The sequence below is a fragment of the Dendropsophus ebraccatus genome, chromosome 4 (genome assembly GCF_027789765.1).
Source record: "Dendropsophus ebraccatus isolate aDenEbr1 chromosome 4, aDenEbr1.pat, whole genome shotgun sequence".
NCBI lineage: Eukaryota > Metazoa > Chordata > Amphibia > Anura > Hylidae > Dendropsophus > Dendropsophus ebraccatus.
The window spans coordinates 52,827,877-52,840,606 of record NC_091457.1 but is presented as its reverse complement, the minus strand read 5'-3'; the positions used below and the strand labels follow the sequence as shown (position 1 = coordinate 52,840,606).

Sequence of the window (12,730 nt, the reverse complement as noted above, 5' to 3'; positions counted from 1 at the left end):
ACTGGTTTTTGAGCTAAGACTGTGTTTTTGTTTATTTAACCCAGAATAGCACCAGCCTTGAGTAGTCTTTGTCTGGTGTTGCATTTTATAATTCAAGTAAATGGGTGGGGTATATAATACCAGACAATTTAAATTACAGGGTGATAGTGCTCAGTGGGTCTCAGCATGTGGGCCTCCCCTGATCTAAACTTCTGTCACTTTGAAATGTCACAACCCGTTTTCAGAAACTGTAGTTAGACTTCATAAGTGCATTATTTTCATTTCCTTTGTTTTCACTTCCTGTGTTTTAAGGAGTATGAAACTGTGATGAAAGGATTGGATCGTAATGCCCCCTCCGTGCCCCCTCAGAACACCCCACAGGAAGCTCAACAGGTGGAGATGTGGAAGAAATATATTCAGTGGGAAAAGAGTAATCCACTTCGAACTGAAGACCAGACCCTTATAACAAAAAGAGGTGCAGTATTATGGTTCCTGTATTACTGTTATACAGACATTTAGAGATAACATTTAGTAAAGTAAGCCAAATAATAGTTGGTCTGAACTTTGACAAGACAGTCTAAAAATGCCTCAGATTTATTAAAGCAGTGTTCTGAGTTAGAATAAAAAAAAAAAAAAAAAAAGTACTTGGCCTATGGGAAATCTTACAAATATTCTTGTGGAATTAATCACAGATATTCATAGTGATCAGTAATACTGTATTATGTACTCCTACCCCAATAAAAATCAATGTGACCTTTACTCCTTCTGCCACTGTCGTTCCAGAGCCAGTATAGTTGCATATCATTTCTTGAGTTTAGTGTCAGCGCCTGCACTGTCCACTCAGCCAATCAGCAGTTGAGCCAGGAGACCGCTGTGGCTGCTGATTGGTTGAACAAGCAGTATACGCCCTGGCCCCAAACAGAGCAGGTTCTGTTCAGTGAGATCAGCTCCAGGAGAACAGCGCCAGTGGGGGGGAGGGAGGAAGGTAAAAATATGTTGTTTTTCTATGTCTTTCCCGAGGCAGAGCACATTTTTAAATTTAAAAAATTTAAACTCTGAATACCCCTTCAAACAGCATAAGACATAGTGATAAAGCTGGCATACTTTTAGACTGTCTGTTCTATGTTTGCACTGTCCAAGAATTAGACAGTTAGCAAATCTGGGACACTATGTAGTGTTCTGTTATGTGTAAATTGACTGCTAGGATTTACCGTCAGAGATATGTGTCCCTATACTGTCTTTATGTATTATCAAGGACATGGAGAGTGACACTGAATGATGACACAAACAACTCCTAACACCCCGTTATTCATACATTTTAGGAGTAATAGCAGAGAAAAAGCACAATGTAGGGTTCTAAGAAGAATATTCCAGAATTTTTATATTATAAGCAATATTTGGACTAAAATAGACCAGCTGGAAAATATTCTTGTGGAATTAATCACAGATATTCATAGTGATCAGTAATACTGTATTATGTACTCCCACCCCAATAAAAATCAATGTATTCTCTTTCAGTCATGTTTGCTTATGAACAGTGTCTCCTGGTTCTGGGACATCATCCGGACATCTGGTATGAAGCTGCCCAGTACCTGGAGCAGTCCAGCAAGTTGCTCGCTGAGAAAGGGGTAAGTCCAGTTGGTATAACCAATATAAATACTGGCACTGTGCTCCCCCTTGTGCTACGTCTTTGAGGCAGAAGCTTAGAGAAGCTTCGCTTAGTTATTAAAGTGATACTGTCACCCCCCCATCCCCCTTCCCCCCCAGTGGACAGTATCATGAAGGTGGGATGTATCAGCTGTGTTGTACCTTCTGTCCTGCCATACAGACAGTATGACTTTAAAGGAGTTTTCTGGTTTTATAATATTGTTGGGCTATTTAAATGAGGTTATGAAAAGGGAAACTGAAAGCAGATATGCACACACCCATGCTTCCAGTTTACCATTGGCGATCACACGAGCAGTGCGTACATACATTCCATGTTGCTGTGTGATCTAGCCGGTTCCTAAGAAAGATCTTTATATCCGGGTTAAAAGTGTCACTGAGTCTGTCTGACACTGTCTGCGCCTGCCCTAACAGCCTCTGCCGCCCCCATTCTCCGGCCGATGCTGTATCTTCAGCTCCCTTCTCCTCCCGCTGTCAATTGTTCTGGAGGAGGCAGGGTAGTGGCCTGAAGGTACTGCATTGGCCAGAGAGCAGGGCGGGCAGAGGCTGTTCGGGGCAGTCACACACCTCTGTGACACAATTAGCCCTGGGATAAAGATTTGTTTTTTAGGAACAGGCTGTATATAGAGTAGTGCGGAAGATAAATATGCCTTGCTCGTGTTATCGGCAGTGGGAAACTAGCAGCACAGATATATGCATATCTGCTGTCAGTTTCCCTTTAATGTCTGAACGGCAGTTTAATGACAACCGCCACCCACACAAACCAGCAGTTCTTGGGAGCTGCAGCATCACTCTGGAAGCCTTATGCCATCGACTGTGTTTACTTCAGCTCCCGTTCAATGTCATGCCACCACTACACAGTAGACAAGGGTGTAGGCTGGAAACAGAAGTTTTTCTGCTATTTTGGCTTCGAGTGTCTGACAGACGCAGACTCCATTTACTTCTGTGGTCCAAACATAGTGTATGTAAGTTTTTGCTTAGACTCTTTTGACACTTCTTGCTTAGACACTTTTGAGTCTTATACTCTTATACTTGTGGGAAATTACCTGAATATAGTCACAAGAGTTAATGGGGTCTGTGCACCGATATATAAGCACCCAATTTTGACAGGGTGGCGATGTAGCTGTGTCTCTGAAGGCATAATCATGCTGTGAATGCTGCCTTGGGTTATCCTGGATTAGAAAAGGCACAGCTACTTTCCTACAAAACAGCACCACCCCTGTCCTCAGGTTGTTTGTGGTATTACAATTTAGCTCCATTCACTTTAATGTAATTGAGCTGCAAAACCACAACTAAACTGAGGACAGGCGTGGTACTGTGTCTGGAATAAAGTTGCCATTTTTTTTAAGCTCAGACTGACAAAATTTAGTAAACTAGCGACTCTTGCTGCGATTCAGCAGCTTTAGCTACTTCTAATCACAAAATTGACATTAATATGTTGATAAACCTTCCCCAATGTTTTCCTCATTGACGGTTTCACACTTACTTTTCTGTAACTAGCTTTAGTGTAATTGATAAGTCTGTTTACTCTCTTATTGGGCTCCTATAGGATAGTATTATGTATTTGCTCTCATTTTTCATCTTGTCATTCCAGGATATGAACAATGCAAAACTATTTAGTGATGAAGCTGCCAATATTTATGAACGTGCTATTAGTACCCTGCTGAAAAAAAATATGCTGCTCTATTTTGCCTATGCCGATTACGAAGAGGTTGGTGTTTGACACAGATTTGGTTACAATGTATGACAGAAAGTTATGGTGCAATTACACAGACAGTTTTTTCTGGGAGATTATTAAAGCCAAAGGTAGGAACAGACTATAAACAGAAAACAGGTCATAAAGGAAAGACTGAGATTTCTTCTCTTTTCAAATCCATTCCAGGTTTTAGATTAAAAAATTAGTTCGATAAATCTCTGTGTAAAAGCACCATTAATCCCCTATCTTGGAGTCACACTGCTTGCAGTGCATGTTTAATGTTTATGTTTAGTGTAACATAAAAAATTGTGTGTGTCACTCTATGTATTCCTAACATGGGAGTCTATGAGTAAGAGATTCCACTGTATAGTCATGGCCGTATTATCAGCTGCTGCTGCCCTAGGCACTGAACCTAAAGACTCCCCATCTTCACTCACCAATTAGCATCATGATTTTCTCGAGGGACACCAGAAAATTTTCTCGAAAAGACACCAGATTTACTGCAAAGTTTGAACAGGAGTTGGGACACTAAAAAAAATAAAAACAAAAAGTTTCCTTCCCCTGCTCCCTGGTGCTGCCCCCCTGAAAGTTGCTGCCCTAGGCACTGGACCACGGGTGCCTAGTGGTAAATACGGACCAGTGTATAGTTATATCTGTTGGAGATATATATGTCCTGACATTGAGGTATACTGTACCTCCTATTTACATTGAACTTTGAAAAGTTCCCAGTTTCCACCCACAAGTACGGTAGAAAACTGCCCAATTGTTTCATAAATCAATGGACACATTCGAAACACTACTACTGAAGGTTTTAAACAAAAGAAATGTAATAATACAAAACTAATATAAATGTTCTCATTGTAGAGTCGCATGAAGTATGAAAAGACGCACAGTATATATAATAGACTCCTTGCAATAGAAGACATTGACCCTACGCTGGTAAGTTCACTGACCCATGCTTCATCATGATAAATGATAATCATTGTGTAAATGTAACAATGTAAAAAACAATTCAGAAAAGTTTTAAAAAGCTTTTCATTTGTGGAGTTATTTTGTATTTTTCTGTAGATTAATTTGAAACCGACAGGAAAATTGCAAGAGACTATAGCAGTAAAAAAAATATGTTGTTTATTAGGTAAAGTCAGGGTATTTATAATTAATATTATACTCTGTCTGTATCCTGTTCTTTTTGTTCCAGGTATATATTCAGTACATGAAATTTGCTAGAAGGGCAGAAGGCATTAAAGCAGGAAGAATGATCTTCAAGAAAGCCAGAGAAGATGTTCGTACCCGACACCATGTATATGTCACAGCTGCCTTAATGGAGTATTATTGTAGCAAGGTGAGGATCAAAAAGGACATAGACTTGGACTACGGGGCGTCTTGTGGCCGCACAACATAAGATTACAATGTCGCACTGCTGACTGTCATGTCTTGGCAACCTCAATTCATTATAATTTGAGATGTAGCAGTACAGCATTGTAATCTGATGTCACTAAACTGTTAGTTGCTGTGTAGCCCTAGCCTTTCACTATGTTTGAGTAATTACTATGGTTTAATATGAGATTAATATACATAAATAGATGACCTGCTTTAGATAGCCCGTTATTAAGGTATGTCTAAGGCCTTATTCCTACGTAACATGCACATGCTGTATATACAGATGGTGTGCAGCGGAACAGAGTATCGGAGCTCCCAGCATCATGTATCATTATGATTGTGGGAGCTCCGAAACACGATGGCAGGAGTTCTGATAATCCATTCTGCTGCATCCCGTCTGTATATAGGGCGTGTGCTCCGAACTTGGGAACTAATGCAGAGGGGTTACCCTTATGAGGAACCAATAAAAGCCTGCAACCCCCCATGTGTATCACAGTCCCAAGTCCCCCATAAGCTTGGGAATTGGAAATTTGATGTAGTGGTATTAGTAATGTATACACTTTAATTTTGTTTTGTTTTTTTCTCTCTAGGACACATCAGTGGCCTTCAAAATTTTTGAGTTAGGTTTGAAGAAGTATGGAGACATTCCAGAATATGTTCTTGCTTATATAGATTATTTATCTCACCTCAATGGTAAGTCCTGTACATACTATAGACCCCCACAATACCTTTATGCGTACTCATGAAGAAGGATTACTTTAAGGAGTTTATTAAGAATCTCTCCCCATGATGTATAAAATCATGTTGTGGCATTGTGTGTCTGCCCTGCTGTGGTTACTCTGTGTTCCAAGGGGGCAAAAACTCCACATAAATATTACAAAAACCTGTGTGCTATGAATAAGGGTCCTAGGGTCCTGTTAGACTAAGCAATTTTTCATTTTTTCCGAATTACTGTAAACTATTGCAAACAAGCGCTTTTGGAAACGACTTAAAATCGTTCACCATAATACATCAAACAGTAATCATTCCTTATAGTCTTAATTATGATCATAATTCTGGCTGTTCCTATACTCTAATATACGATCAAAATAACGAACGAAGTGTAAATACATTGAAAGATTTGCAAACGATTAATGACGATCTTATGGTAAGCTCAAAAGATGTGATCAACAACATACAAACAAATTCTCATTAGTTGCTTCATCGTTGCCTGCATACACACAGAAAGGTTGTCACTTAAATTCAAATGATATAGCGATTTTTCTCCCGATTATCTTTCTGTGTAGTAGGGCCCTAAGAATACTACAGCAAGCATTGGAACTTTCACAAATTTAATTTGCTAGTATACAAGTAAAAAAACTGTAGGAAAATGTAAGACCTGTGTGGACATAGCCTTATCCAAACTATGGCATTGCGTTTCATTTTGTGCTTATTTGCTCTTACAGAGGACAACAACACTAGAGTATTATTTGAACGGGTTTTAACGTCCGGAAGCCTGCCCCCAGAGAAGTCCGGGTATGTATACTGTTACTGATGGGGATGAATTTATGAAACATTACTTGATATTGAAGCAGTATTTCCTATAAAGTGATGGCATATCACAGGGATGTGCCATCAGTTCATGATCAGTGACCCCACCTATCCTGATAGTGTAGGCTCTTTCTGCACAGTTCCTTTTACAGCTGGGTAGTGTGGAGTGCCGTGGCCTCCTCTCTTCAGTAGACATCCCGGATAACAGACCTTTGCCATTCATAAATTAATGGTATATCCTAGTGGTATTCTATTCCTTTTGGGAGACCTGAATATATGTTAACACTTGATGGAATCACGCAGTGTATAAAATGTTAGTTTTATTGAAATCAGGGAACCCCTTTTGTATATTGATCCTACTAATCATTGTGAACACAGGATAGAAATGTACTTGTTCCATTTGTCCCTATATAGGTGACTAAACTAGTCCACATTTAGCTGATTTGAGAGTCTGGTCAAGCTGTTGGTTCTGTACGTATGTAAATGTAAAGCACATACTCAGTGGACACCCTAAATTTCCATACTGGAGAACTCCCTGTAACAGTTTGAAACACAACTAGATCAGGATATATATATATATATATATATATATATATATATATATATATAATATATATAATATATATAATTATTGTAGTGTCTATGTGGTGTGTCTTACACAATGTCTTTGTTTCTCTTCCCATCCTTGCTTGTTCTTAGTGAAATCTGGGCCAGGTTTCTTGCATTTGAAAGTAACATTGGTGATTTAGCAAGTATTCTGAAAGTTGAAAAGCGGAGATACACTGCCTTCAAAGAAGAGTATGAGGGGAAAGAGACGGCACTGCTGGTGGATCGGTACAAGTTTATGGACCTCTACCCCTGCTCTACTAGTGAACTTAAAGCTTTAGGATATAAAGTATGTCTTTTAGGTTCCTTAGACGTTCATTTCCTCTTACCCTTTTCTTTTTGTAAACCTCCATTTTATTAGTCACTCCCTCATTATTTACAGCTTCAGATCGCTGTTGGCCATACACTTGGTCATTCTGCAGTTGTCTTTCCCAGACTTCCCTTACACCTGCATGCTTGATTTTGCCATGCATGTGTGTGTTCTGATTGTGGAGAATGCCAAGTCACCTGTGCTGTCAGCTTATTCCCCTGTAAACAAAATGATCAGACATGTAATAATTCAACTGCCTGATCCTTTTGTTCCCTGATGTCTGTCATTAGAGGAGAGTCGGGAGGTGCTGCCTCAATCGACTAGTTCAGCTTACATTCTTGTAATGTGTATGGCTGATATTCCTATTGTCTGTATCCTTCTAACCTTCATCTCTCTCTCTTTTTTTTTTTTTATTTTTTTTTTATACATATATACCTTTCTTTTCCCTCTGGCACCTTATAAATGTAACTTGTTTTATTATTATTTTAGGATGTTTCCCGTGCTAAATTAGCATCAATGATCCCAGACCCTGTGGTAGCTCCTTCTATAGCGCCATCTCTTAAGGATGAAGTTGACAGAAAACCTGAGTACCCCAAACCAGACACCAGCCAAATGATCCCATTCCAGCCTAGACACCTTGCCCGTAAGTCCATTGTTAATATGCAGCAGCACTCTTTACTGCCTGACTTTACTTATCACTGTAAAATAGCACAATTTTTGGCATTATTTTGTCAAAATCATGGCAAAAGTTGCCCTATTAAACCACAAATTGCTCAGTTCCAGTTATAATAGCACTAATTAAACACCATGTGTGAACATAGCCTAAAGGGGTGCTTCGGCAAAAAATTACTACTTTCAAATCAACTGGTGCCAGAAAGTTATACAGATTTGTAAATGACTTCTATTTAAAATTGCCAAGCCTTCCAGTACTTATCAGCTGCTGCATGACCTGCAGGAAGCGGTGTGTTCTTTCTAGTCTGACACAGTGCTCACAGCTGCCACCTCTGTTTATGATATGAACTGTCCAGAGTAGGAGAGGTTTTTTTATGGGGATTTGCTACAGCTCTGCATAGTTTCTTTCACGGACAGAGATGTCAGCAGAGAGCACTGTGTCAGGGTGCACACTTTGGAAAATAGACAGAAAATCAGTCGCGGAATCTGTTTCCTGTGTCATAGACTCCATTCTATGCACGGGCGGGTTTTGTCCTCGATTTTCCAAAGTGTGCACGTATCCTTAGACTAGAAAGAATACACCACTTCCTGCAGGACATACAGTGGCTGATAAGTACTGGAAGACTTGAGATTGTTAAATAGAAGTAATTTATAAATCTGTAAAACTTTCTGGCACCAGTTGATTAAAAAAATAATTTTTGTTGGGGTACCCTTTTAAGGTAAAAAGATGCAGTTTCCCCATGACAAACAAATGCTGTGTTTTTTCTAGCTCCCGGACTTCATCCAGTACCTGGAGGGGTGTTCCCAGTGCCTCCTGCTGCTGTGCTATTAATGAAGCTACTGCCTCCACCACTTTGCTACCAGGTAGGTGAACCTCGGCTTTGTATCTCTTCCATTCAAAATCCGTTTGAATTGGAACCAACATGGAATGCCCACCCTGATCGTAATTTTCCAAGTCTGGTACTATTAATGTAACAAAATTACAAATATATATAATTGATATAAAAAATTTTCTGCTGTTAAAATTCCATTCAGCCTTTTTTTATATCATTTTTTGGGGCAAACTTTGTGACAAAATATATGGCTGTCATTAAAGCTTCCAAAGAAGATGTTACCCAGCTATTTTAAGTTCTTGGCTAGACGCACACTTATTTACATATATGACCACTACTGATTTCTTTTTTTGGCATACTAAGAGTGTGTTCATCTTTACAGGGCCCCTTTGTGCAAGTGGATGAACTTATGGAAATCTTCCGCCGCTGTAAGATTCCAGACAGTAAGTATATATTTGTTATATTTTTTTAATAAAGCAAAATTGTTCCACTACCCGCTTCAAAATTATAACCGCTATCATGCCCTCACATCACATATTGTAGTAGGTGGCTGGACGTTTGAAATCTTTGGGGACAGCTACAGCAACCATACACTTACCCTTAGCATTCATGACAGTGCCCATGAAGTGGGGTATTGTCCTAAAGCCATGGGGGAAATAAAAAAATATATATAATTTTTTACTCACTGTGCCCCATCCACAGAGGTGTAAATAGGAGAACCTGGCTGCCAAAATATATTACCACTGCTGTGACCCCACTGAAATTAGTCATTTACCTGTACAATGCTTGGATTTGCATAGAGCTGTGGCATATAAAGAGGGGTTGTACAGGAATATAAATCTATGACTGCTTTTTTGTTTCTGTTATTGCTGCTCACCTTCCTTATCCTGTACAATTCCTCTATGTAAAGTAGGAATGTTGTGTTTTCTACAATCATACAGTATAAAGCCCAGCCCCCCCCCCCCCCAAAAAAAAAAAATTAAATAAATAAAAAATAGTACCAATAGCACTAATCCCACTTTATCTTCCTGTGTAGCTGTTGAAGAGGCTGTCCGAGTGATAACTGGAGGCCAGGCAGAACTCTTAATGGAAGGTAATGGCCCAGTTGAAGCAAACACGCTAATAAATAAATCTGTTAAAAGACCAAACGAAGATTCTGACGATGATGAAGAAAAGGGAGCTGTGGTGCCCCCCGTCCATGACATTTACAGAGCTCGGCAGCAGAAAAGGATTCGGTGAACAGGTGTCAAAAACACAAGACAAACAGACTTTTACCATTGTATTCTTTCTGCCTCAACCCTCCTGCTTTAAAGATAACTTTATCTTGTTACAAGCATCTTAAAAGTAAGATTGCATCAGTGGCCGTATGAAAAAGAAAAAAAAAAAAGGAAAATCTGGCACGTTCTTTTGGAAGGAGTCGAGAAATGTACATACTCCTTGGGTTCTTTATCTGTGTTTTTATGTACAAATTGGGAGACTCACAGGGGGCTCCAAAGGTTTATTTTAAAGAAAACTGGAAAGTTTATAATTGTGATCTCATTTTTTTAATGTCTACTTAACAGCTGGTGCCAGTGTCATCAGGAGGAACTCTGATATCATTCATTTTACTATTAATACAATACCAGACACTGTAGATTTTTTTTTTTATTTGCAGCTAAATGGATTTCCATTCTTGTACACCAGGGGGCGCTGCAGCCTTTTGCCTTTTTTTATGATTCCGCTGCTATTTTAAAAAACACTGTAAGATGGAAAGCTATGTACCACCATCATAAAACACTTCTCCATTTGTACCCTCTGTAAATTGCACAATTTATTAAATTCAGTGCTAGTATTGTTCACATTGCACTGCAAAAGACCTAAGGGAAAAACCCTACAACAGCAACAAAAATATTAAACGCTTAAAGTGCAAAATCTACTCCATCTGCTGTTAACAGAATGGTCTGTTTTGTACATGGTCCTCCTTTTTTCATACAATAAATACTAAGTTCTACATGTGAGGTCGCGTTGTTCTACAGTGGAAAGTGATGACTATCTTCAGTCTTTTTGGGATGTGATCACTTGTTTTTTAATTTTTTTTTTTTCCATTCAAAATTGATTTGCATAATAAAAGAATAAACCAACCTTGTTCCATTTAGTTGGTTTAAAGTATTGTACTTATGCTGGTCTTTGTATCAGTATGTGGTAGGGACTCACCATGGGAAATGTCTTCCAAAACACTCCTAGGGTTCATGCACACTTAGCAATAGACGAGGAATTGAAGATTCTATAGTGGAATTTGCACAAAGAAATGACATGTCACTTCTTTGGCCCTGTTCACACTGAGCAAAAACGGCGGAATTCCGTGCTGTGCTCAGTGTCCTGCTTTGAGTGAATGAGAGGGGGCGCACGGGTCCGCTTCTTCCCCTCTCCGCTCAAAGAAATTACTTCTTCGAGCGGAGAGCGGCGGTAGTGGAGGAGCACCCCCTCTAATTCACTCAAACCAGGACACTGAACACAGCGGGATTCTGCAGCGGAGAGCTCCGCTGCGACATTCTGCCGTTTTTGCTGTGTGTGAACGGGGGCCTATGGACGGAAAATGAATCTGCAGCAGAAAATTCTGCTCTGAAATTCTGCAGTGTAAACAACAGAGCGGAAATCCCATTAAACACAATAGGACGTTGTCCTGTTCATATTTTACGGGAGGAATTTCAAGCAGAAATGGATTCCTCTTCAATTCCTCACCTATTGCTCAGTGTGCAAGGGCCCTTAGGACAGATCCAAAGTTATTGCAGAATGAAGAGACAGTGGCTGAGAGCCTTAGCCCCTACAAAACCAGAGCCAGGCACAGCCATTCATCTGTGGACTGTCCTTTATAAGGGCCCTTGCACACTACAGAAATAGGGCGGATAAGTTCAAGCGGATTCAATGTGCACTCCAACTTGAACAACTGGCCATCACATAGGCATCATTCTATGGTCCGGCGGATTCCGTTGTCCGTCCAAAGAATTGACATGTCAATTATTTTTTGGGTGGATGGCAAAATCTGTCTAAATAGAATGGAGCCTATAGGAAGGGCAGATCCTCAAGCATCGCTGCACTTTCTAATAGCTTGATCTCAATATTGTGAGCTCATTATTATAGCTATAAAAGATAACTGCCTGGGGTGCCCCCCCTTTCATAGTTATGCTAAAATAAATAATCTACCTTTTCTGCAAAGAAGCTGAAAATACAGCTTTTTCACTTTACAGCTATTTCCCGTGTTATCTTCCCTTTTTCACTGACTACAATGGTAGAAAAATATCAGAAATGTGTTGAACTATTACATTACACGTGTGATGGTTAGCATTTGATTGCTTCCAATAAAGATAAATGGGGAGGTGGTCACATACCACACATTCCTCACACAGATTGTGCGATAGTAAGCGTGGTGGTGATAGCCTTCAATGGATTAAACAAGAACACCTAATAGTGATGTGACGTTTATATGGTTGTACAGCGAGAAAATGGGGCAAGGTGAGGCCCACAAGTTTCCAGAAATATCTGACTGGGGCTGATCATTAAACTTTATGCAATGTAAAATAATTCTCAGTTTACTGCTGTCAGTGTTTTTCCAGACTCCATTATGTGAATGGGGATTAGGAGCAGTACCTGAGAGCCCCTTTGGGATCATATATGGTTATTGTGATCAGATCCAAAACTCAGCATGCAGTTTTACATGTGTGGTCTGGTTAGACACTGAGACTTGCCCCAAGGTGTAAAAGTGCCTCCCCCTTGCCCTATTACAAAAAAAAAAAAAAAAAAGCCTAAAAATTTCTTGCCCAAGATTTTTTGGATTAGGTAGATTAGCAGTATAGGTGTTTAGACATGTGTCCCGTTTTAAAGACAAGTCCAACCGAACATTAAAAAAATAATTTCAGACTTGCACTATGCTGTTGCCTTCTCTACTTCCTGTTCTGCCACAGTCCTCCCCGTGCCCTGTAGGCACAGAGCTATCTAAAACTGGCTTTTCAGATTTACAGTCTGCAGCAGAGCAAAACAGTGAGCGAGAATCATGGGAAATAGGTTACCTGTGATTGACCG

General features: G+C 39.7%; 1 protein-coding gene across 1 annotated transcript in view; it reads left to right on the top strand.

Annotated features, from left to right (window-relative positions):
- Positions 1–9,987, top strand: part of CSTF3 (cleavage stimulation factor subunit 3) — a 62,185-nt gene extending 52,198 nt beyond the window's left edge. The window contains exons 10-21 of the mRNA XM_069965790.1: positions 292–454; positions 1,498–1,607; positions 3,239–3,355; positions 4,205–4,279; positions 4,539–4,682; positions 5,311–5,413; positions 6,166–6,235; positions 6,950–7,145; positions 7,656–7,809; positions 8,608–8,702; positions 9,054–9,114; positions 9,708–9,987. Of these exons, the coding sequence (XP_069821891.1) occupies positions 292–454; positions 1,498–1,607; positions 3,239–3,355; positions 4,205–4,279; positions 4,539–4,682; positions 5,311–5,413; positions 6,166–6,235; positions 6,950–7,145; positions 7,656–7,809; positions 8,608–8,702; positions 9,054–9,114; positions 9,708–9,910 (1,491 nt within the window). The 3' untranslated portion in view covers positions 9,911–9,987. The remainder of the gene's footprint in view (positions 1–291; positions 455–1,497; positions 1,608–3,238; positions 3,356–4,204; positions 4,280–4,538; positions 4,683–5,310; positions 5,414–6,165; positions 6,236–6,949; positions 7,146–7,655; positions 7,810–8,607; positions 8,703–9,053; positions 9,115–9,707) is intronic.
- The last annotated feature ends 2,743 nt before the right edge of the window (positions 9,988–12,730 follow it).